Below are 24,165 nucleotides of genomic sequence, written 5' to 3' on the forward strand. Positions count from 1 at the left end.
GCAGGAGCCGGTGTTACCCCGGATCCTGCCAGATACTTCCGAGGCAATGAATCTAATTTAGTCTTTGATGTCGATTGATCTTGTGTTACTCGCGGCGAATGTGAGAATTTATTTGCCTTGCAGACCAAGAAGGGATGCCAAGTCGCAATTGGTGGTTGACGGCATTGTCCGACTGGCAACCGGGATATCTCCCCGACGAATTGTCATGCCCTGATTGCATTGTCTCTTGTGACTGTTCATCGAAGTGAAAGTGAATCATGACGCCTTTGTTTTCTTTGACAAGATATCTACCTCACTCATACTTGATGGAGTTTCCGAAGAAGGAAGACGCTATCACCCTGCCATATGCGCCAGATGCTGCAGACATTCACTTATGGATTGAACGGGTCAGTATATCAATGAAACGACACCGCTGCGTCATTACAGGGAATTGTTAATCTTAATTGATCAATAAAAGCGTGCTGACCGCTTAGCCCTGCATTGAATCTTGAATATGGGGAATGTGTTATCGAAGTGGATCGCACCCCAGCCAGCAGGGGGGGAAAGTGAGAAGAAGAAAAAGGGTGGGTTGGGGCCAGGTTCCTGGCCACCAGAAACAGCCACGCCGCCCAGCCCAGAGCAGATGCCGATCCGCATCGATTCTCCCCAAATGTTGTTAGCATCACCCACAGAAAGAAGTAAGTTGTCTTGCTTCGCGTTGAGTTGCTTGTCTGTCAAGTTTGAGTTCCTTTTTTATTTTTTATGGTTGCTCCATTCTCTCTCTATTCTCCATCCATCCTTAAGTTTCTTTTTTTTCCAAACCCACTTCCCAACCCCACCAATCCCGAAATTTGACCAACCTGTCAACGCGCGCCCGGGTAAAATCCCTGGTTGAAAAAAAAAAAAAAAAAAAAATAATATCGCGAACAGACAGGATAGTCAGTCCAGTCGGGCAAGAGGGAGAAGGAGAAAGAGAGAATTGAACACTTGCTTTTCCGCCGGCAAAGAATCTGGCCAAAGCGGAAGTTCTTTTCCAACCCAATCCCAATTCAATCTAATCCAATCCGAAACTCCCCTCCTTGCACTAAAATTTTTACTACTTCTTCGTCCAGTTACTCTACTGGACTGAACGGACTGACTAAACGTTTTCGTTCCTTTTGCATCGCTGCTTTTCTAGGTTCTTCCCTCCACATCCTCCCATCCTCTTCCTCCACTCACCACCACCATCACCACCCCGGTCTGACCAACACCAATCCAGTGTCGAGCTCAGTTTCCAACCCATCCACCGTGCTACCTCGAGCTGCCACGAAACGTGCGCAGCTCACCGTCACGACGTCTTCCACAAAGCGCCGTAAAGTAGCAGAGCCTCGCAGACCAGGATCGCTTCCGGGTTTGTCGTTCGCCTCGCAGGCCGGAAGACGTCACGGTCATTCCTCCTCCGACAAGGCCTCGCCCTCTTCGCGCTCCTCCCGTCACCCTTCCTCTCCTTCCCGATCGCATCGCAGCACTCAGAGCTCCTCGGCCTCACCGCCTCCCCGCTACATTCCCGCTCACCTGCAGGACGAAGTCCTCGCCTCTAAATCCCACTCCACCGCTCGTTCCCCTACCCCGGACTCCGCTGGAAGTGTCCTCGACTATCCCGCAGCCGCCTGCGCTGGCCTGACCCTCCACAGTGACCCTGCGACCGATATGTCCGGCTCTGACGACAAGGGAGACTCGACCCTCCCGCTTGCCGGGGCCGATGCTCGCGAAACCTCCGCTTCGGAGAATGAGGTGAACGATGTGGAGATGGATTTGGTTCCGACAGAAAAGGACGACAGCCAGACCCGTTCCGACCACCCGGATTCGATGGAAACCACCACGTCGGGCGACGACAACAACGTAACCAACTCGGCGTCGGACAGTGTGTATCCCACTCCCTCCAGCATGTCCATCTATACCGCCCCCACAGAGACCCGGGCCCATTCGAAAGCAGAGGCCGGCGTTGCGTCAGCTGATCGACCCTCTTACGATGACCAGGTTGCACAGGTGACCCAGTTTATGATGCAACCCATGAAGGAAAAACAAAAGGGATATGTGGTGTCGAATTCGTGGCTGAAGCGAGTGTACTCGCGGAGTGCTACGCATGCAGACAAGGCAGACAAGACGGCGATGGAGGGAGACATCGGTCCCGTCGATAACTCGGATATTGTCCTGGTCACCGACCCGGCCAACACGGGCTTCAAGGACGAGGAGGGCGAACCCTTTGTTCCTTTGAGGCCTGGCTTGGAGCTCGGCGAAGATTTTGAGATCATCCCTCAAGGAGGCTGGGACCTGATCATGCAGTGGTATGGTTTGGCAGAACAGTCCCCGGCCATCGTCCGTTACGTTCACAACACCGCCGCCGTAGGCGACCAGGAGAACCTGCAATACGAAATCAACCCTCCGATCTTCACGATCTTGAAGCTCACGAACCCGTCTGCCGGCACTTCCATCAAGACGATGAAGGAGAAGACGATGGCTCCAGTGAGAACCCTGGCCAGTCGGCACACCAACTTCCAGAAGTGGCTGAAGAACGCCAAAGAACTTGCTTACATCGACATGTCGACCAAGGTTCGCGTTTGGAGGATTCTGGGTGGTCTCGGTAGTGCCACGGCATCCGCAGCAGCCACCCCAGCCGCATCCCGCAGTGCTTCTCCAGCCCCGTCCGCCTCCCTCATCGCCAACGCTGGAAGCAACCTCGTTCTCGACCTGAACACCTTCCTTTCCCTGTCTGAGGGGTCGCAGCGTGAGGTACTCGATGAGCCGAAGGACCAGACGAACAATCCCAACTACAATGGTAAAATGACTCTGGGCGTTGCGGGTCTCAACAGCAGCGAAATCATCGTGTTGGAGGAGAAGCTCCCTGGAACCAACGGAGACTGGGTGTCGGAAGCCTCCAAGCAGACACTCAACCGTCTGGGGGTGCCATCCGGTAACCTGAAGAACGGAGCTCCTGCAAAGGTGAAGACCAAGAGTCCTGCTACCAGCGGGCGATCATCCCCGGTTTCAGAGCCCATCAGGGGACGACGCAAGGACGGGAAGCCCCGCGGCTGCACTGGTCTGAGCAACCTTGGGAACACCTGTTACATGAACTCGGCCCTGCAGTGCGTTCGCAGCGTGGAGGAATTGACCTACTATTTCTTGAGTGCGTAGACTCCCGAACTTTGAAAAGTCTACCCTGCTAACTATCTATCTAGATGACGTTTACAAGAAGGATCTCAACCCCAGCAATCCTCTGGCTCACAACGGTGATGTTGCTAAAGCATATGCGAACATGTTGCGTCAGATGTACGATGAGGCAGGTCAATCTTCGTTCGCGCCCCGTCAACTGAAGCACACCATCGGCCGTTATGGACCGGCCTTCTCCGGTTACGGACAGCAGGATTCCCAGGAATTCCTTCTGTTCCTTCTGGACGGTCTCCAGGAGGATCTCAACCGTATCATGAAGAAGCCCTACATTGAAAAGCCGGACTCGACGGACGAGATGGTGCATAACAAGGAGGCTCTCGCGGAGTTTGCGGACAAGTGCTGGGACATCTACAAAGCCCGCAACGATTCCGTCATTACCGACCTCTTTGCTGGTATGTACAAGTCGACGCTGGTCTGCCCTGCTTGCGACAAGGTCAGCATTATTTTCGACCCTTTCAACAACCTGACCCTTCAGCTTCCAATCGAGAACCTCTGGGGCAAGGAGATTTTCTACTTCCCCTTGAACAAGAAGCCGGTCCTTGTTGATGTCGAAATCGACAAGAACGCCAGTGTCAAGGCGCTAAAGGAGCAGGTCGCAAAGAAAATGGGAACCGACCCTGAGCGCCTCGTGATGGCCGAGATCTACAAGAACAAGTTCTACAAGATGTTCGACAACACGAGCTCGATTGCTGAGTGCCAGATCAGCGGCAACGACGACATTGGTATCTACGAGGTCGAGTCGGTACCTACGAACTACAACCCCGACAAGCCCCAGAAGAGCTACTTCTCCTTCAGCCGCTCGGATCATGAGGAGATCCCCAGTCTGGACTCGCCTCGCTCCGACCGCTTGCTCGTCCCCATCTTCAATCGAGTCGAGAAGAAACGGGGAAACAACCCTAAGAATGCGCAGCGGTCGCTCTTCGGAGTTCCGTCGTATGTGGTCATCAACCGGGAGGAGTTTGGGGACTATGATACGATCTTCCGCAAAGTCCTGTCGCAGGTCGCCTCGATGACCACCCGTGACTTCCTGAATGAGGAGAACACGACAGAGGTCAGCCATGAAGACTCAGATACCGTCATAATGAACGAGGATGATGCGGAGTCGGCTGACTCGAAGATCAAGACCGCGTCCGTGGACGGCGAGGACGGCATGGTCGATGTCTCGATGCGTGACGCAGATGACAGTTCAAGCGATGCTCCAGCCCGCTCCGAAAACGCTATTCCCCCGAATGTGCGCGGTCTTTTTGAGATGAAGATCATCAAGTCGAGCAGCGAGGTTGTTCCCACTGGATGGTCCACCGTGGATGACCACAAGGAGTACCCCAAGATGTCGTTCAGAATCAAGACACCGGTGAAGAAGCAGAAACAGGTGAGCAGACCTCTCTCTTTTCAAACCGAAGCACTACTAAGCGAGGGACAGTCTGTGGACAGCACAAACGGCACGGAGCAGAAGGATGACGAGTCCGGAGATAAGAGCTCCGACAGCGCTAGTGGTGAATCGGCTCCTAAGCCCAAGGCTCAGGACCGGCCGATGATCCGCCCCGGTGAGGGTATCGTAGTGGACTGGACTGAGCAAGCTCACGACGCTCTCTTCGCCGGAAGCAGTCGAGACAAGAACTCCCTTCGTGGTGCGCCGACATGGACGGACGTCGAACGTGTGCCTGACCCGGAGTTGAGCAAGCGCCGTACTCTGCGTCAAAACCGGAAGAAGCGGGGCGTGACGCTCTACGAGTGTCTGGATGAGTTCAACAAGGAGGAGGTCCTTTCCGAGAACGATGCTTGGTACTGCCCCCGCTGCAAGGAGCACCGTCGGGCCAGCAAGAAGTTCGAATTGTGGAAGACCCCGGACATTCTGGTCATGCACCTCAAGAGGTTCAGCGCCAGCCGCGGATTCCGCGACAAGCTGGATGTCCTGGTCGACTTCCCTGTGGAAGGACTCGATATGACCGGCAGAGTTGAGTCGCCTGAAGAGGGCAAGAGTCAGATCTACGACCTCTTCGCTGTCGACAATCACTATGGAGGCCTTGGTGGCGGACACTACACAGCGTACGCCAAGAACTTCTTTACCGGGCAGTGGAACGAGTACAACGGTAAGATAGCCTAAAACGTAGAACATCGTACAATGACTGACTTGGACTAGATTCTTCCGTCTCGCGACCAATTGATCCGCAGAGTGTGGTCACCTCATCGGCGTATCTGCTGTTCTACCGGCGCCGGTCCGACCGGCCACTGGGCGGCAAGGTGCTGGAGGAGATCACGGAAGCGTCGACACGGCCGAACAGCGACGTGGACTCGCAGTCCGAGTCTCGCGGACAGTCGCCGTCGGGGGAAGGCCGGCGTCTCGGCGGCTCCTCCCGCAATGGGTCGTCGAGCGCCTTAACCGGAGTCGGAGCAGCTCACCAATCGGGAGATGGTGGTTTGCCAACTGGAACCCAAACGAAGAGCGGGGATGATGACTGGCCGCCGGGCTACACCAACGTCCCGTCATTTGGCGAGCAGAGCCTAGATCGCGCGACGCAATCGGAAGGTATGAATTTCGAAGATGAGGAGATTGGCGGGGGCACGCAGCCCAGCCCGTTCCGCCCTCAGGACGACACACCCTCGTGGTCGTTCAGTCGCGCCACAGATGCTCACGGCCCTTCACAGATGACCACAGTTCCAACTGACGACGAGGATCTACTCGACGATGACGCGAGCAACCGGGCGGTAGACGACGGCGACGTCAGCGACCCGGACCTTCGGATGGCCTCTTTGATGGACAGTCCACGCGGGGCCGCCTATCCAGGTACCCCGATGGAGGAGACGTCATTCCCGGACATTTCGGCCTTCGCAGCGGACGGCGACGATGATGAGGAGGATGAGCTGCCGGTGGTAGAACTCCAAGTGCATGATGAGGACCAAACACTGCCGTAGACAGGGGGGATGATTCTCCCAATCTCTCTTACTGTCTTTTGGAAAATGTGCAACGAATGATTACAGGTGTCTAGATCGCCCTACGGGGGATGGCGATAATGATCTTTCGCAGAGTGGATGATGATTTCGAGGAATGAAGTCGACGACCCTTATAATAGCCATGGTGTTTTGTTTTCTACGCAGCCCGGGAATAGGGAGGGCCGTGGATGGTTGCATGCATTTTTACGGGATCGGATGGCGGGTGCCGTCCTGCATTACATGTATTTTCGGAGCAGCTGGAGATGTTTCAGAGCAAAAAAGGGTGTGTTGAGTGAGGTGATGTTTTGCAGAGGGATGATATGGGGATGATGTGTGTGTATGGATGAACCACGTGGGAGGTCATGGCGAGTCACACGCATGAGGCCGCTGTCATGCGATGCTGTAAAGCGAGGCTACTGCTAAATATATACTACTACTTTCATACCAGCCAGGCCATAGAATTCAAGTTATGTGGTCTTTTATGTTGCTCATATTTGGCTTTTAATATATCGATTGCCGTCGGTATGCAATCCTGACAAACCACTGAACACAGAGTAGAGTTACTCCTGACAGCCTCGCCTGCCTAATCCGTTCTCTCACTCATCTTCATCTGTCGATCTATCTGCTCTACTTAGACTTTCTTCCTGCTTACCTTACCTTTCTACTGTTCTGTCAACTCAATCCTCCAGCACACACACACACACACACAGTCATCAATCAGACTAGCTTCTTCAACACCCATCATCTCCTTCACATCCAACCTATATACCTCCCTCTTCCCTTCTCATCATAACCCCGACCTCAACCAAATCATACAAAACTAAACCCAACCCACCACAATCTCAAACCAAACCAAAAATACGTCCACCGATGGCTTCATCCCCAGAAGCACAGAAAACCAAAAATATCCCCAACGGATCCGCATCTAGTACGCACACCACGAACGCGAGAAGAAAACCCCTGATGGATTTCTCGTCTCTGCATCCGTGCTCTGCCTCGATGGATGATGAGGACGACGAAGGTAGTATGCAATCATCGCACGCAAGGGTGGGATCATTCTCGGGGATGCATACAGATTCGCACTCACATTCTCATCCATTGTCATCGTCGTCGTCGTCGGCTTCGACTCCTACTCAGATGCAGAGGTACACTCCGTATCAGCCAAGCAATAAATTTAACTCGAATTATACGATTCCTTCGGGAAGTGAATCCACCCCGAAATCGACCACTACAGCCATCACTGCCAGATTGAAATCGAAATCCAAGTCCAAGTCCACGACTGCACACGTCCACTTCCTGGACCAGATTGATATCTCAGATACAACTACAACTACAACCACTTCTGCAGCTACAAGCACAAACATGAACGGAAACAAACGCACAGAAGCAGATGGAAATGCAGCTGAAGAAAACACCATGCCTCTTGGTCCTCGCAGTCGGGATCTCTCTCTTAGTGAGAGTGAGATTAGTTTGCTGGATATAGGACCTAGTCTGGTGTATGGTGATGATGGATATATTCCTCTGTCTGCGGGTGGATATGTGCGTGAGCATGGGCAAGGTGATGGTGGTGGTGTTTCGGTGGTGGGGAGGGGGATGCAGGGGTTGCAGTTGGAGTGAGGAGGGTAGTTTGTTGGAGTTTCTGTTGTAGATGGATGGAGTTTATAGTCTCTTGCTCTGTAGGGTCTGTGGGATAGAGGAGTTATTCCTGTTGTTAGAGTAGTGTAGAGTATTTTCCTTTTCCGTCTGCTTGTTCTTGCTGCTTTGTACTATGGACATGAATATCCTGTAATTCTAATACTTCATGAATATTACATACATTATATTCTATATGCTCTAACGAAATCTATACAAGAGTCTCAATAGCTCTCAATCCAATAAATTCTCATTTACAGTGGAACCGGCCACCCATCCACATACGTCAAATAATTATATCCCAGCCGTGCTTCCTGAACCACACACTATTAGCCATCACCATCCCAAAAATAATTAGATGAACATACCTTGAACTCATATCCCACAGATTTATTCACTACCACAGCAAAGTTAGCACCATGAATCGCCATCAAAAAAAGACTAATGAAAACTCACAATAATGATAATAAAGCACATCCCCCTCCACCTCCCCACTCAACACGCCCTGTCCCCCAGGCGCATAAACATCCCCATTGGAGCCATACACAATCTCCCCTCCACCATCCACGAGATCCTTCCCTTGTTTATCCACGAATGGTCCTCGAGGGGAAGGTGAGCGTCCGACGCGGATGCTGTATCTGTTCCATTCATACCATCATCATGATCAGTATATAACTCCTTTTCTAGTCCCTCAAACAATGACAAGTAACAGGGGGCGGGGGAGGGGAAGGGGAGGGGAAAGAACATACTCCATCCCAGCCTTGGGCAACTTCTCCGGATCAAAATGGCAACACTTCCCCCAACTAAACCACAGATACCACCATGGCTCATGATAGGATATAAAAGCCCCTTCGACGGGATGCATGCCCGTCGTGTCGCCACATAATCCATCGGCTTTTTTAGTGGGTGGGTGGATGGCTGCTGGTTCATGGGCTAGATGTTTCACTCTTGTTTCTTCTGCTTCTTCCTGCTTGTCCATATGAAGCAGGTTAGGCTTCAGCGGGACTTGCCATATCCCTGTCCAGAAACTGCCGAAGGTCATGTATCCTTTTCCTTTCGATTTCTTGTCACCACCTTCTTTGGGAGATGGCTCTCCTTCGGAGAGTTGGGATGCAGTATAATCAACAACAACACTAACATCAATCGCATTCGCCCTATCGAAGGGAAACTCCTTCCCTCGTTCCCCCCGGCCGGAGATCGCTATGGCGCCGTGATCGACCCAGTCCCCGGGTCCCGGGGTGGAAGAGGTGGCTACGCCGATGGCGCTATCACGACATCCGCTATGGCTCGTCGCGTAGAAGACGTAGAATGTGCCGTCGTGGAGGAGGGCGGTCGGTGCCCAGGGGGCTTTGCGATCACCTTTGGGCAGGATGCTATCTGCGTCGAGAACGGTGCCGGCTTTGGTCCATGGGCCTTGGAGGGTCGGGGCGGAGTGGATGGGGATGTGAGGGCCGGAGCCGTAGGCGTAGTAGGTGTTTGTGGGGAGGTCGTAAAGGATGCTGGGGTCGTGGATGTGGAGGGGTGGAATGGTAGGGTTGGTTGGGGGTAGCCGTAGATGGATTTGTATGTGTCTTCTGGGGTGGGTGGAGGGAGGTCTGGGGATTCTGGGAGTTCGGGGGGTTGGGGGATGGTGGAGGGTTGGAAGTGGATGTAGAGGGCGTAGAGGAGGATGGAGAAGAAGGTCAGGAGGGAGAGGGATTTGATGATGCGACGGAGGGTGGATGGTGATGGGGAGATGGAGCTAGTGCTGGTGATGTCTTTGGGGTTGGTGATGAAGGTCCATAGTTGGGACCAGTTGGGGGTCATTGTGTGGTGATGGGATGGTGGTTCATTGCTTGCTTGCTTGCTTGTTTCTTTGGTGGCGGGATTGATGTGGATGCTCAGTCCATGTGGGATTGCCAACTGGTGAGTATGTTGCAATTCGGGATAGCGATGATGCGATATTCAGGATATAGACTGAAAAGAGGGGTATTGCAGCACCCTATATTCTGGCAAGTGACACTGGACACTTTATTTATTTGTGGCCGGTTATCATGAATAGATGATGGTAGGTCTTGGCGAACCCCTTCCTGATGTTTCTCATCTACATATCCAATTAGTATCACTCCTGTGTGTTCCGGGAAACAACTCACATATCTGATGCTGGAAACACTGCAAGGCCAGCTGCATAACAAAAGCAGTCAGCGCTAGCGAGAAGGACGGGGGAAGGGAGTTCAATAAATATCAGGAAGAATTGGCCCGTCCGTTCGGCGATGATCGTCGATCCGGCCCCAGTAAGACGACGGGCCAATCAGCGGGACGGCATGTGATGCCGTCTCAGCTAAAGTGAGGTGCGAGGATCACCATTGCTTGGTGGTTACACATTTACATTGACTAGGTTCGGTAGCTACGATTACTGCTTCTGAATTATGGCATATAGTGGATCATGGCAGTTCAAGTAGCCGGAACATCATTATACGCATCAATAGCATACAGGGTACTGGGATCAACGCATGTCCTATCCAGCTTATAGCCGACATCACAATTGGCAGCTGGAAGTCATGCTAAGCACAAACCAACGCCCTCGCTCCATACCCTTGGCAATAGATAGATATCCTACCTCACTACAATCTTGTCCACCTCGTCTTTCGCCTCCGTCCACGTCTCCAGGTTCTTGCGCGCCCAATCCAGATGGCATCGTGCATATGCAACCTATCCAGTCAGCTTGATTCCCCCGGGAAAACAGCAGTATGAACTTACCATGTAGCGCCGGAGATCCATCTCCTTGTCCTTCTGAAACCGCTTCAGATCCTGCAACACCCCCGCACTGGCATCCTTGACATCCTTCTCGGACACCCCAAGAGCCTGCTCCAACTGTACCAAACTCTCTTTCGTCTTGCCGATCTGGTCGCGGCGGGTCCGTTCCGGATCAACATCCACAAAGCCGTGCACCGCGTGGCTGATTCGACCGAAGATCTTGTTCGCCACAAACGTCCCGCTCGACGTCTTACGATGCGCCGGGGATGCACCCCCAAAGTCCGGACGCCGCTGTGCTGCCGGAGGTGGATGGGAGTTGATGGAATCGCCGTGCGTAGGAGGGAATTCCGAGTCGACTGATGCACCGTCTTCAGAACCAGCTGGACGGGCCTCGCCCTCGGAGCCTCCTGGCGCACTGACGGCCGACGATGCGGACAGAGACCGCTGCGTTCTCGTGGCCCCACCTGGAGGCGATGTCCGATTGAGGTACTGCTCAATGCGTTTCGCTTCCATTTCACTGCGCTCCAAAGAGTCGAGCAGCGTCTTCTTCTTAGCCAGCTCGTCTCGCGTCATCTCTTCCTGCACCCGCTTGAGGACCCGATAGCGCAGAACACTGCGCACAACGCTGGCAAACTGGGCGCTTTCCCTCATCGGTTCCGCGAAGCTGGCACTCAGTTGCGACGACAGCTCCTCCGTCTCAATGTAGGAAGTATCAGCGGCTTGGCCGACCCGTTCGATGGCTGCTGCGACGGTCGGCGATGGCTCCGACAGGGAGAATCCGTTATACCGTGCTCCCAGCTCCATCAAATCCGCTGACAAGGACGACAGGTGGGCCAACGTGCGACGATTGACTTTTTCAATGTTCCCTTGCAGAAGCAGCTCCAACTCACGTGTAGACGCCTCGAAATTGATAAAGTATGGGTCAAGTTCCTTTTCACTCAGCTTCCGTGACTCTGGTGGGAAGCGACCGAGAACATCAGGCCCAGGTGTTTCTGGAGCGGGAGCAGGAGCAGGCGCAGCGCCTCCTGCAGACTTGAGCTTCGCGGACGATGATGGGACTGGGAGCCAGGCATGAGCGGGGGTGGGATTGGCGGGGTCAAGCGGAGGAGCCTTGAGATTATTCTTCGGCACAGACGATGCAGGATGGGAATGTAGGACCTCGCTCTGGACGAAATCAGTATACCACAGCTAGAGTCGAGCTATCATCACACCTACCCAGCTAACATTGGGGTCCAAAAACCGCCACCAGACTCCATCCTCACGAACCTCCTTCATCCGGCGACAACGATTCAAGAAGACGGCCAGCATGCGTTTGCGGAGGTCGATTATGGCGGTGTCTTCCTTAGCCTTGGTGGGCTTGGCGGCATAATCGGCCATGGTATGTTTCTCGGGAATGGGCGGGATGACGAGGGTGGGATGAAGGTTGACGAGGGTTTGTCGCAGTGACGCGAACTCGGAATACCGTCTGCGGACCTCCAGATCCTAGAAACAATTAGCACAAGTGCTGATGCAGCTTCGATTATCATTCTGACATACTCCAGTGCGTATTGTGTACACAATGAAGCTGCCGCCGCCCTCGTGGTTCTTCCCAGCGTCTGTGATGAGGATCGGCATCTCCGGGTTTTCGTAAAGAATCTGCTCTATCCGACTATCATATACACTCTTGCGAAGGTAGCCATGGCCAGCAGGTTGGGTAGCATAGTCTGGAGCGTCGTCTTCGTCACTGAGGTCCTGTTGCTGTGAGAGGAAGTCCGGGGGATTGTCGGTGGATGATCGGCTGGAAGGAGAGGGAGGGGTATATTCGCGGTCATAGAGAGCTGCAGAAGTTAGAAAATACAGCTGGATAATTGATGGTCGGAGATGGAGATTGACAGCTTACTAGGAGAAAGGGTGGCCGAATGCAGCGACTCGGAGAGATGCGCCTCGTTATCGAATGCGCCGTACGGGTTGTTATCCTCGTCGTTCCACATGGCGTCGGGGGGCTGATGGAGCAGCCTAGATACTGAGAGAGTGGGTGTGACAGATCAAATCATGAATCAGACAGGAGGATTAGAAAGCAGAGGCTAAGTTCACGAGACTAAGGGACAGATACAGGGAGGACAGGAGGAGGGAATGAGCTGGGGAATTCCGAAGGCATCGCCGGCTCTCTCGCGGGGATCAACGTCACCGCCTCGGGCGGCCGGCAGCGACCATCTCCGTCGCCCTAAATAGAACTATCAATACTACACTCCACTCCCACGTTATTCAACTTATTCCACAGCACTCCTCCTACCATCCACCCTCTGGTTCTGCAGGCTCCTCGTGTGTCTCTTCATTTGCCTGCTGCAATGCCGCTGTCAACGCATTAGGATCCACTCCTCCATGCTGCTGCTGCTGCTGCTGCTGCTGCTGCTGGTGGTAACCTTGCGTATCATAGGCGCCCCCTCTATTAGAAGCAGGCTTGCTCTCAGCTTGCCAGCTCTTCTTTGAAACGCGCTTGACATCTCCAGACACGACAAACGGCGGATCGGGCGGTAGAGTCCATTCCTTATCTGAAGCCGCCTTACTAGGAGGTTGAGCTTGAGGTTCAGCCTCCCACTCGTCCCGCGACGGAGGCTTAGTCGGTACTTTAGCAGCCGGAGTCGGAGCAGCAGGCGTACCATGTTTACTGGGAGTACGCTTGCTACCACGAGATGGGGGTGCAGGGCCCCATTCCTCCGGCGTTGGAGGTTTGTTGCTACGTGCCGGAGGTACAGAAGGCCACTCCTGCCTCGACGGCTGTTTGTCATGACGAATTGAATTACCACCGTGAGCGGGTGGTAGAGGTCGGGGTGGCGGAGGTGGAGTTGGAGGTGGTGGTGGTCGCCGTGGAGGTGCAGGAGTCTTCTGTCTGCTGGGTTGAGCCGGCGTTCTTCCGCCTTCTTTCCAGTTTCTCTTGGCGCCTCGTTCTGCGAGCTCTATCTTCTTGACGGGAGTCTCGCGTTGGCCGGTCCGAGATCGCTGGAAGCGGTCGTTGTGGTAGCCGGCGCGGAGGCTGTGTCGCCACCAGAGTGTGCAGAGACAGACCACGACTGCGATGAAGAGGACCATGGCGGCCAGGACCACCACGATTACAACGTTAGGTGACATGTTTCGTTAGGCTAACCAGCTATGTAAGTAGTGTTGTGGCTCGTAGGGAGATGGACTCATGCCTTCACTGGTCATGTCAATCTCGAACTATGAAAGGTAAGAGAAGACGACGCGTCGCATCAACATACGGCGATGATGTTCAGAGGTGTAAGTGGCATATGAGCGTGAAAAAGTCGCCCGATGCGCATGCCAGTGAATGTATTGTCTGCTGATGTAGTGATTGTTTGCACCCAAGAAGAAACCGTCTAACTCTAGTAACGTAACGTAAATTCATCTCTATACTTTTCTCTATCCAACTTTCATCGATCATGACAATTCCAAGGCAGCCTGTATCCGTGAGACCCAATCATCATGCAACAAAGACGCCTCGCCAGAAGCAAGCAGCGCCTGAAGCTTCCCCTTCAACAATGCAACCTGTTCCTGACTCAAAAATCTCGACGCCGCAGAATCCTTCGAGATCACAGCACCCGCGACACTGAAAACCCGCACGCCCAGAGTGAACGTCTCAGGCTTCGAGGCCCAGCCCAGAAGCCCATCCTTTTCAGTTTCCTTTGCAAGAATCTCCTCAAGTGAGGTCAGTCCATTTGACACCCAGTTGAAGAGTGCGTTGAGCGAACCCTCATCGTAGGAAGATTCGCTCAGCTGACGCAACCTCGCGGACCAAACGTCTACTTCGCGGACTTCGTCGATGAAGAGGTTCTGCTTTTCTTCTTCAAAGAGAATGGTGCTCTCCTTTCGAAGCTCAGAGAGACGACCAAGGAAGGAAACAAATTTAGGGGTAGCGCTGCTAAGCCTGGGCTCCTGGTCGGCGACGTATGCCATGGTTCGCTGGCAGAGGAGGCGTGAGCTGGCGTAGTTCTCGGCAATGAACTTCGAAAGGAGCTCGCTTGCGTTGAGAGGAGATAGCGCAACTGCCTTTGTTGGAGAGACAGAAGAGCATGACAGGACCCAGGAGGCGGTCGATGCGGCAAGATCGCGCAGTTCCTCATCGTCGTCGTTGAGCATGTCGTAGAGAACCAGGTAGATCTCCAACAAGACACTGTCGGTGCGAGGGGGTTTTCCAGCGGGGCGTAGGATGCGCGCGAATGCTGTGACGGATGATACGGCAGCCAGGCGCGTAGTGAATTCCTGTGAGGTGTTAGCAGGGCTTGATATAAAGTAGAAATGCGTTGAACGTACTGTCTCCTCTTGCATGGCAGACTGGAGCCGTGTGGCCCATTCCAGGACGTCTAATTCTGAGCTCTGGCTGCCCGAGATCGTCTTCAGGGCAAGAAGACATCCCTCAAGAACCAATTCAGCGTCCGATCGGTCCCTGTTCCATATGTGCTCGGTAGAAGCGTGCTTGAGGTGCTTTTCCAAGGATTCCCATGAAAGGTCAATTTGAGCGACAGTTTCATTGTGGAAGTCGAGGACAAACGACAGAGCAGATGCCAGACATGTAATCGCTACCGCTTTGACTTCTTCTGGATAGGCGCCAAGGATAACGGTATAATAAAGGTCGATCAGAGCTCGTCTGTACTGGACCCGCTCGCCGAGAATCTCCTGGATGCGCTCCAACAACCATTGACCAGCATTGGGGTCGAAGCGCGAAATATCTCCAAGAAGTGGCTCAACTTCGGACAATTTGTCCGTAATGAACATCTGCAGGACAGTGACCCACGAGATGGCCCGACGGAGAAGAGAGGGAGCGCGTGTGGTGCTCAGAGTCTTCCAAGAAGGATGCGAAGAATCGAACAAGAACTCCCGGATGGCGGCGAAAGAATAAGTTTCGGAGAGATAGTTAAGAGTCGAAGCCATTTGTCCTGCATCTGTTAGCGCGTGTTATCGCGAGTTGAATTTGACTTACCTTCCGCTCCTGATTCTATGCACTTTTCGATGACATCGCCAAGAACCTCCAATAGAATACTGGCCACGAACGGAGACTCTGCAAACGGGAAGGATGCTGCAAAGACGTCTTTCAGGGTAGACAATACCTCATCAACGTGCTCTGGGAAATATTAGCAAGGACAATACACCGCCTGTTAATTACGAGCATACCGTTCCAGAAAGAGAGAGAGCTCGAGGCATATCTCCTGAGAGAGTACTTGATGCAAAGGGCTTCTCCGTGGAGATAGTCTTGGGTCTTCGTGTCTCTCTTATCATTCAACAAAGCCTTGATGCTGGTGAGGACATCCGAACGGTTCAGCAACGAAGCATACACTCGGGCTGCATGTTCTCTGATACCCCACACTGGACTCTTGAACTGTTCTCTGACAAGTCCACGAAGCACATCGTCATCAACTCCGGTGACGTTGGGGACCTTCTCTGCGATGAGCTCCAAGGCCGGGAAAACACGCTCGGTAACCATAGCGTTATCACCGTCATCAGCGTTGCTCTGGTCCGACGGGATGAGAAGGGTCGGCAGAAGTTCAAACAGGCCAGGGTACTTCTGGAAAGAAACTCTGGCACCTGGTTCTGAGCCGGAAGCTCCACCGAATCCTAGTCCAGTACCGGTGCGGCACATGCGCGTCAACAACGCGCGGAACAGCATCAGCCCGGAGTTACGGAGGGCCCATCTAGAATAGTCAGCATGGAGAAAGACGCAGCCGTATATAGTACTTACATAGGCGACCCCAGCCGTTCAGCCGAGAGCCTCAAGGCAGGCATGATGAAAGGCTCTGTGTGGGGGCCAAGCTTGTTGTTGGTAAAGATGTCTTTCAGACAGTTCATTGCGTGCACCTGTGGCAGTGGTACATCTTGTCTCGACTTATCATGTTCCGCGGGCAGGTGAGAGATTTCATGCAGCTCAGTGATGACTGTTTGGAAGAGCGGACCGCCAGGCTTTGACGAAAGGATACCGACAATCAAAGCTGGGAGACCAGCTGAGCGACGTGTAAGCTTCGAAGCGGACTCAAAGATAATTTTCTTCGCTTCCTGTACGATTGTGAGATTTGATCGTTTTGTCAAAACGGAGTCCTTACCTGGTACCACCGACTGGGCAGGGCGGCAATCTCCTCGCTGGTCGACTGGCCGCACCGCTGGCAGCAAGTAGCAAATGTCTGAGACACGGTCGAAAATGCACCTCTGTGCCGGAGTTCAGCGAGTTGAATGAAGCTGAGTGTTCCAATCTTCTCAAAGTGCTCGACCGTCAAGCCAGAGTCGCCTTGCGGGCCGTACGTTTTGTTGGAAAGTGAGGCATGCAGGAGAAGACTACGAAGTTAGTAAGAACATTCAAGCCAGCGCAAGACGCAACACACCTTGACTCGCGAAGAGCACGCCATGAGTAAGACAAGATATCCTTAGGACCGACACCAAGCTCCTCAATGGGCTCATCCGTATGGCCTTCAGGCGAGTCGATGCAAAGAACAGGCTTAACCTCGTTCCAAATCTTGTCGCAGACTTGCACAATCCTGAGATGGATAGCCTTCCAATTTTCATAGGCAGATTCCTTGCTGGAAACAAACGAATAGAAATTGGGAGTCGCAACGATGTACCTAGTTTCCGTCAGCTCCAAAGCGGGGAAACGTGCATCGAAATTACCTCAGAGCGGATACATATCCATGCAATGGCGCGTCACGCATAGAAGAGTTGAACAGGCCACCGGCAAGGGAGAGCTTTTGCTCCAACTTCTTCAGCAGGGTATCGACAACCATGGACTTGTTCTCCCACCAGCGTGCAGCGTCACTTGCACCATCCACGGCGGCTGCGCGGAAGAGGATGTGGTATAGACGGGCAACGGTGTCTGCAAAGTCGGCTCTGCTGGTGTTGCTTGCCAGTTGTTCGGCTTTGGCGAGACCTTCAATGATCTGTGGCACGCCAGCTTGCTTGTCGTTGTCGAATAGAACCTCCCGTGGGAAGAGGTTCAGAATGTAAAGCGAAGTAGCGCGTACCTCCTCGAATGGATCAAGCAGAAGATCAACCAGCAGTCTCAGCAAAGTAGGCTCAAACACCTCCACGTTGCAGAGCCACTTTGTCTTAACACCGTCCGTCGGATTGAGTCGAGAATCGAGACCGGATTGAAGGAGGAGTATCAAGGTCTTCAGCGCGGAAACGTGGCGTGGGTAAGAAGCCGTGGGGCGCAGGTCTGCCTTCAAGAAATCCACGTACTGTTGCATACACGCCCGAGTGGTGGTGTCGTTCCGAGCAAGCTTGGGCTGCTGCTTTTTGTTCGCTGGGGCTTTCTGCTCAGTCAGGCCGTCCTGATCTTCCAAGAGTCCTCCCTTGAGTCGGATTATCAATTTGCGAATCAGACTCAAGATCTCGCCTCTTGAATAGGAGTCCGACTCGGTGTGCATAGACGGCAGTCCGCTAAGAATGGCGTTCATTGTTGCAGAAGACACTGGCCTTGTCGTGGAGGGCGCAGTGATCAGCAGGGAAAGTGTCGCGATTCTAATAGTGATATCGCGGTGGAAGAGGAACTGGCCAATGGTTTCGCTCTTCAAGACAAGAACATTTTCGTCGTTGGCCCCAGCCTTGGGGATATAATCTGGCAAAGGTAAGTCCATTGCTCGGCCCACTATACAGCGCTACTTACGATCTTCGTGAATAAGCCCGATTTTCTTGGCGATTTGCAACGAAGCAAATAATAGCATGAACTCCGCCAGCGGGGCATCGCTCATATCGCCAGCCAGAAGACTGCTCAGGGGTAGCCGCTCAATGAACGATTTGAAGCCAGCCGGATCAGTCGCGAACGACGGCTGGAGAACATAGTTGGACATATACTCCAGGTTATCCAGGTTGCGCAACGACACATGGCGAACGGGCGCCACCCAAACAGACTTCAAGTCCTGAGCGTCAGGCGAAGCCTTCACTCTCTGGAGAAATGCCGCCAAAGTGTCACCTGAAGAGGCAGCAAGCTCCGCTTTGGTAGCGCGAGCCAGCAATCCCAAGACCAGAATCTGAGCTGCTATCTGGTACGTCTCCCTGCCAGAACCCTTCACAAGATACTGGGAGAAATCGATAGACAGAGCTTTGCAGTCCTCTTTGAAAAGCGCTGTCCACTGTTCGTAGTGATCTACAAGCCACTGGTCCGTCAGTGAGACCAGCTCTAACGGCGTGATGGCACTCTTGCGCAGCAGCATCTCTAGCGAGGCGAAAGAAGCCTTCAGTCGAGCGCGAGGCTCGCCAAGGACGATGCTAGGGATCGTAGCCTCAACGATCTTCTGACGGAGCGCGGTCCGGTCAATCTCTTGACGAGTCTTGGCCAACAGAGCAACCAACGACTCCAGCACCTGCTTCATCGGCTTGGGCTTGACATCCTTGTATCGGGTCATGAAGACCTCGAATACAGATAGCCAAGTTTCATCAGAGCGGGCTAGCTGCCTCGTTTCCTCACAGGTGGAGGTCCGCGCAGCGTCCAAAAAGGCACTGATTGCATTACACGCAGCAGTGGTGTGCGGATGAGAAAGAGAAGCCGTAGAATATGTCTTCAGTAGCGACTGGAAGACTCGGCTCACTTTCCTTTGGGAATAGTCAGAATAGATTCATATTGAAAACCACTTGCGCACACAACCGACAGCTTGATAAGCAAATGTTTGGAAACACTCTTACTCAATATATTCACAAGAATTGGTGAACTTGACCAGCGGGCCTTTCCCAATGCGCACGAGGGTCTCCTCGGGCAAAAGTTCTATATTCCGCGATACTTGCTCCATTTCTGATAGTGGGAGCCCGGCATCCCCGGGGGGGCCAGACGCAGGATTACCGACCATACTTTTAGTATTCTTACAAGTACAGCATGGCAACCTTCAACGAGTGGGTTCAGATATCAACCATTTACAAGAGAAAAGAAAAAAAACCCAAGCACGAGCCCGCCCCCGCGTTTCCAATCGCGACTTTTGCCTCTTGTGGATTTTCGAGAGCGGGTCTCCGAATCAGGTTAGTGCCGGGACAACAATAATCCCTACAAGCTCGGCCCAAACGGGAAATGTTCGATAAACTGCCGGCCCGGAAATTCTGGCAGAAAGCTGGACCAAGTCACGGGGCTGAAGTTTTTGTTTCTCGGCCTGGAATTATTACTGTCACCTTCTTTGCTCCGACGAAACCGCGCAGTCACCAGAACCTCAATTCCAATCCCTCCCCAAGCTCTCGGATTGTTCGCCAGTGTTCTGATCTCCTCCTCTTTTCCTTTTCCTTTTTCTCCTTTCCCTTTTCTCTCTCTATTCTCCTATCTGTATTCATATTCTCCATAACCTGTTTAATAAATTCACCCACACCTTCCCGCCAAATTCAACCACCTCACTATCCAACATGTCGAACATCTGGGACTCCATCACCGGTCGCAAACAATCCAAGGGCTCCGAGGCCACCGCATCAGCACCAGATGCTACCAGCTTCCTAGCCGATCTTCCCGACCCCTCTCAGCTCCATCCCCTCGCCGGCCTGAACCAAGATACCCTCGACTACATCACCCTCGAAGACTCCGCGCTCGACCAAACACCCGGATCGCGCTCTGTGCTGCCCTCCCGTGGATGGTCCGATGATCTCTGCTATGGAACAGGAACGACTTACCTTGCTGGTTTGACTCTCGGTGGTGCCTGGGGTCTGGCGGAGGGACTGAAGAAGACGCCCGTCACCGCTCCGCCGAAGATCCGCCTCAACGGTGCTCTCAACTCCATTACGAGACGAGGACCTTTCCTCGGTAACTCGGCTGGTGTGGTCGCGATGGTCTACAACGGGTTTAACTCCGGTCTGGGCTACGCGAGGGGTAAGCACGATGCTGCTAACAGCATTGTGGCGGGTGCGTTGAGTGGAATGGTCTTCAAGAGCACGAGGGGTCTTAAGCCTATGGTGATTTCGGGTGGTATCGTTGCTGGCATTGCTGGTGGTTGGACTGTAAGTCTACTCCTGCCCCCTTTATTTGATTATTTCCTCCATGAAAATATGAGTAACATGTTATGTTTCAACAGGTCCTGAGCAAGGCTATCCTGTAAACGCCAACAGCCGCCCATTCTCTCATAACTGTATTTTAGCCCTCGACTCGATACCTCGACCCGAGTCAATCCACCTGATCCGTCCACGCGTTTCGGAATCCCCATATGATTGTATGGTATATGGCCTCTTCACCAAAGACGGAGTGAAGGAACATCAGCCCTGCCTAATGTCCCCCACTCCGTTTTGTTTTGTTTTCTCGCTGTATTAGAACGGTTTTCCCTTATACTTTTATCCTCGTCGTCTCAAACGCACACACACACATCTTCCCTCTGGCGTACAAAGCATCGTTTGTCGCATTACTTTACAGTCCATGGGTTCGGAACCGGCATGGCAATGGGTTTTTTTTCGTTTCTTTTTTTTAGTGTCTATCTTCTGTACATATAGCGTGAGTTCTCCTATGGGGGGTTGCGGGTTAGTCTTTTTCTTTGCTCGGCGAACCAGAAGAAAAGCCAGTATTGCAAAGCAGGAGTGCTAGCTTCAGCTATCCTTAAGTTGAAACCTTAATGTGAAATTAGGGAGTAACAAATGAACAACAACTACCAATTCAAACCTACCTACCATCCCAGTGACAGCACAACAGCATGACAGATTACCTTTAAAAGACCCCATACATCCCCCATTTCCATTTCCATTTCCACTCCCACTCCCACTCCCAGACTCCAACAACCTCAACACCCCTCCAAACCCCAACCCCTTCACCTCCTCCACCAACTTAACCCCGGACCTCCTCCCCAAATCCACCTTCACCCCAACCTCCATCACCAACAACCTCACCACCCCTTCATGTCCATTCCTCGCCGCAACCCTTAACGCCGTCATCCTCCTCACATCCATATGCTCAACATCCACATCCCCACCCCCAAGCCGGAACAACTCCCTCGCTACCTCCGTATGGCCCCTTTCCGCTGCAGCGATCAACGGCGTGCGGAGATATCGGTCCGTCGCATCGGGATGCACCCCGCTTAAGAGAAGAAGTCGCACCATCTCCAGATGGTTGTTCTCCGCGGCTTGGACAAGCGGTGGTGCACTTACTATCCCCCCTGCTATCTGGGGTCGTAAGTGTGGGTTTGTGGCTGGGTGTGCGAGGAGGGCTTTCGCTATGGCTATGTGGCCGTGTTTGGCGGCGTGGGCGAGAGGTGTGTCGCCGTTGGCGTCGGAAAGGTTGGGGTTTATGTCTGGGTGGTGGAGGAGGTGGTGCGTTAGGAGGAGGTTGTTGGTTATCGTGGTGAGGATTAGGGGGGTGTATTGGATCTCGGCTGATGGGGAGGGGAATGGGGAAGAGGATGGGTGGTTTATGTCCACGAGGGGATGGGAGAGGAGAAGGTCTGCGGCGATGAGGTTGTCCTGCACGATAGCGAGACATAGGGGTGTTGTGCCTTTGGGGTCTGGGAGCTGGGGGGATATGGCTGGGGTTTTGAGGAGCCAGATGATGGCTCGGGTGGATTTGCGGAGGATGGCGCAGTGGAGGGGGGTGAGGCCTTGGGTTGTTTGGAGGTTGGGATTTATAGTGGTGACGGAGAGGAGGGATTCGAGGGCGAAGGTGGTGTTGGTGATGCAGGCGAGGTGGAGGGCTGTTGAGCCGGTGGTGTTTTGTGTGTTGAGGTCGTCGTCGGTGCTGTGGTTGAGGGCGGTTTGGAAGACGATGTCGTTGTTTTTGGCGATGGCGTACATTAGGAGTGTTGTGTTGCTGTTGTCGGTGATGTCGTAGCGGGTTCGGTTGTCTTGTATGAGTAGGTGGATGATGTGGTGGTTGTTGTGGAGGACGGCGAGCATGAGAGGCGTGCGGCCTTGGGAGTCTGTGTGGTTGGGGTCTGTGAAAGGGTAGGTGAGGAGGAGTTTTAGGATGTCTATGCGGTTCTTGGTGACTGCTATGTGGAGAGATGCTTGGCCGTTGCTGTCTGGGATGTGTGGGTCGATGTGATGTCCATTGTTTAGCAGTGTTCTGACTATGTCTGTCTGGCCGTGGGAGACTGCTATATTCAGGAGGTATTGAGACTGGTCGGGGGTGAAAAGGAAAATGTCATGTCTGCATTGCAGTAAGCTCACTACATCTGCGTGGCCGTTGTCTGCAGCTGCGAAGATCGAAGGGAGCCCTTGTGCATAGCGATTGACGTCGATATCAGGGCGCTTCAAGAGCATTCGGACAATACGGGCTTTGCCCTGGCTAGCAGCGACCATCAGTGGTGTGGGGATGTTGCCATCGCGTCCGGTATCATTCAGCTTGATTTTGCTGATCTGGAGAAGGAGACAAACGACTGACTCGTGGCCTCCCTGGATAGCAGCTAACAAAGGCGATATATCATGACAATCAGGGACTTTGGGGTCAGGCAGCCCGGAATGGAGCAACAGCTCGACCACATCTGCTCTACCACTTCTTGCAGCCAGGAACATTGCGGTCCTTTGCATAGGAGCAAGGATATTCGGCTTCGCCTTGTGCGCCAAGAGCATCCTCACCACTCGATCATGTCCTGCTGCAGCTGCTGCATTGAACGCACTTCCGAATGGACCATAGGTAGACGTGGTCTGAGAAATCTGGACTCGCAAACCCGGATCAGCCATCAACATCGTGTGGATGAACTGATCAGATCCTCTGTAGGCTGCAAGCTGGAATGTGTCTCCGAAGGCGCCATCTCGTTTTCTCCTATTGACGCCGCGTAAGATGAGCTCTTTGGCTAGGACGGTGTCATTGTTGTACGCTGCAGCGTGCAAGGCGGCCCCGAGAAAAGGATGGCTTGTATTGGCATGTATGCCCTGATCCAGAGTCGATATAACAATACTCTGTAAGCCCATCCAAGCTGCCAGAAGGAAGGGAATGCAGTTGTTGTCATTGTCCCAGGAATCTATCCAAGGCATCACGGCGGTCCTGTAGTTCTGGAGCACCCACTCCCGACCGTTATACGTGGTCAGGGCAACGCTGATGGCTCTCAAGCAACGGCTCGTGCTGCATTTCTTGCGGTCATGCTCACTTGCACATGTTCTCATGTAGTCTCGGATCTTAATAACCTGGGTCTTGAGTGCTGTATCCTGGTTTATATATTCGAGTAGAACCCGGGACAATAGACGGTTGCTGATGCGCTTGTCCACTGTAGTGATGTAGAGAAGGTTCACCACGATAACCTCATTCAGATAACCTATACACAAACCGAGTTAGTATCTCGCGTCCAGCCAGTATCGACTAGACTATCCGGAAAGACAAAGCATACGACAAACCATCCTCAGCGACAACAGTTCCTCCACACTGAGATAGCGCAGGAACTCTAGGACCACGTCCACGCAGAGATCCGCCAGACCCATGATTACTGAGATCTTTCCAGGCCTGTACTAAGGCACAAGCTGGACAGAGGAGAATCGAATACTCCATCGCTATTTATATCCTGCGTAGACATGCAGGAGTAAAATGGGTGGCTGTCAGATGAAACATGCCAAGAATGGAGATCAAACCGGGGAACTGTAAGGATGTAGCTGGCTAGCCGAATAGGATAGAAGGTTTAGATATGGCGTCGCTCACTATGGTAAAACTGCAATGTAGATCTTGAGCTGCCAGTAAGATAATCCAGTTTTTGGTGTTGTAGCTTGGTTGTGTTGTGTTGATGGCGGACCGTAACCTAGTCTCTCCATTGATATGAAACCCGTTGGTATGTGTGCGGAATTCGTGCT

The 24,165-nt window shown here is 53.0% G+C and overlaps 7 protein-coding genes across 7 annotated transcripts; 3 read left to right on the top strand and 4 right to left on the bottom strand.

Annotated features, from left to right (window-relative positions):
* Window positions 1-305: 305 nt before the first annotated feature.
* On the top strand, window positions 306-6,102 carry BO83DRAFT_432659 (putative ubiquitin-specific protease UBP12; the record flags this gene model as incomplete). Its single annotated transcript, XM_025535636.1, has 5 exons — window positions 306-390; window positions 1,238-3,145; window positions 3,198-4,558; window positions 4,610-5,279; window positions 5,330-6,102. The coding sequence occupies 5 exons, from the start codon at window positions 306-308 to the stop codon at window positions 6,100-6,102; spliced, it is 4,797 nt and encodes a 1,598-aa protein (XP_025382116.1).
* A 588-nt stretch (window positions 6,103-6,690) lies between these two features.
* Window positions 6,691-7,979, top strand: BO83DRAFT_383572 (uncharacterized protein). The gene has a single exon (XM_025532502.1). It carries the CDS (start codon window positions 6,991-6,993, stop codon window positions 7,735-7,737), a length of 747 nt encoding a protein of 248 aa, XP_025382117.1. The 5' UTR covers window positions 6,691-6,990; the 3' UTR covers window positions 7,738-7,979.
* Window positions 7,980-9,003: 1,024 nt separating this feature from the next.
* Window positions 9,004-9,558, bottom strand: BO83DRAFT_432661 (uncharacterized protein; the record flags this gene model as incomplete). Its single annotated transcript, XM_025535637.1, has 1 exon — window positions 9,004-9,558. The coding sequence occupies one exon, from the start codon at window positions 9,556-9,558 to the stop codon at window positions 9,004-9,006; it is 555 nt and encodes a 184-aa protein (XP_025382118.1).
* Window positions 9,559-10,172: 614 nt separating this feature from the next.
* Window positions 10,173-12,597, bottom strand: BO83DRAFT_373073 (PX and BAR domain-containing protein). The gene is made up of 5 exons (XM_025530014.1): window positions 12,368-12,597; window positions 12,025-12,305; window positions 11,704-11,970; window positions 10,492-11,652; window positions 10,173-10,443 (listed from the first exon to the last, which is right to left on the bottom strand). The coding sequence occupies exons 1-5, from the start codon at window positions 12,456-12,458 to the stop codon at window positions 10,348-10,350; spliced, it is 1,896 nt and encodes a 631-aa protein (XP_025382119.1). The 5' UTR covers window positions 12,459-12,597; the 3' UTR covers window positions 10,173-10,347.
* Window positions 12,598-12,736: 139 nt separating this feature from the next.
* On the bottom strand, window positions 12,737-13,826 carry BO83DRAFT_383574 (uncharacterized protein). Its single transcript, XM_025532503.1, has one exon. The coding sequence runs from the start codon at window positions 13,594-13,596 to the stop codon at window positions 12,757-12,759; it is 840 nt and encodes a 279-aa protein (XP_025382120.1). The 5' UTR covers window positions 13,597-13,826; the 3' UTR covers window positions 12,737-12,756.
* Window positions 13,827-13,877: 51 nt separating this feature from the next.
* Window positions 13,878-19,248, bottom strand: BO83DRAFT_442219 (THADA/TRM732 family protein). The gene is made up of 10 exons (XM_025536394.1): window positions 19,126-19,248; window positions 18,110-19,035; window positions 17,116-18,061; window positions 16,833-17,069; window positions 16,557-16,785; window positions 16,199-16,509; window positions 15,634-16,151; window positions 15,443-15,583; window positions 14,776-15,398; window positions 13,878-14,724 (listed from the first exon to the last, which is right to left on the bottom strand). The coding sequence occupies exons 1-10, from the start codon at window positions 19,227-19,229 to the stop codon at window positions 13,903-13,905; spliced, it is 4,857 nt and encodes a 1,618-aa protein (XP_025382121.1). The 5' UTR covers window positions 19,230-19,248; the 3' UTR covers window positions 13,878-13,902.
* Window positions 19,249-19,616: 368 nt separating this feature from the next.
* Window positions 19,617-20,716, top strand: BO83DRAFT_412758 (protein transporter TIM23; the record flags this gene model as incomplete). The annotated part of the gene is made up of 2 exons (XM_025534433.1): window positions 19,617-20,409; window positions 20,492-20,716. Exons 1-2 carry the CDS (start codon window positions 19,825-19,827, stop codon window positions 20,714-20,716), a joined length of 810 nt encoding a protein of 269 aa, XP_025382122.1. The 5' UTR covers window positions 19,617-19,824.
* Window positions 20,717-24,165: the final 3,449 nt, after the last annotated feature.

Source organism: Aspergillus eucalypticola (assembly GCF_003184535.1).
Source record: "Aspergillus eucalypticola CBS 122712 chromosome Unknown BO83scaffold_48, whole genome shotgun sequence".
NCBI lineage: Eukaryota > Fungi > Ascomycota > Eurotiomycetes > Eurotiales > Aspergillaceae > Aspergillus > Aspergillus eucalypticola.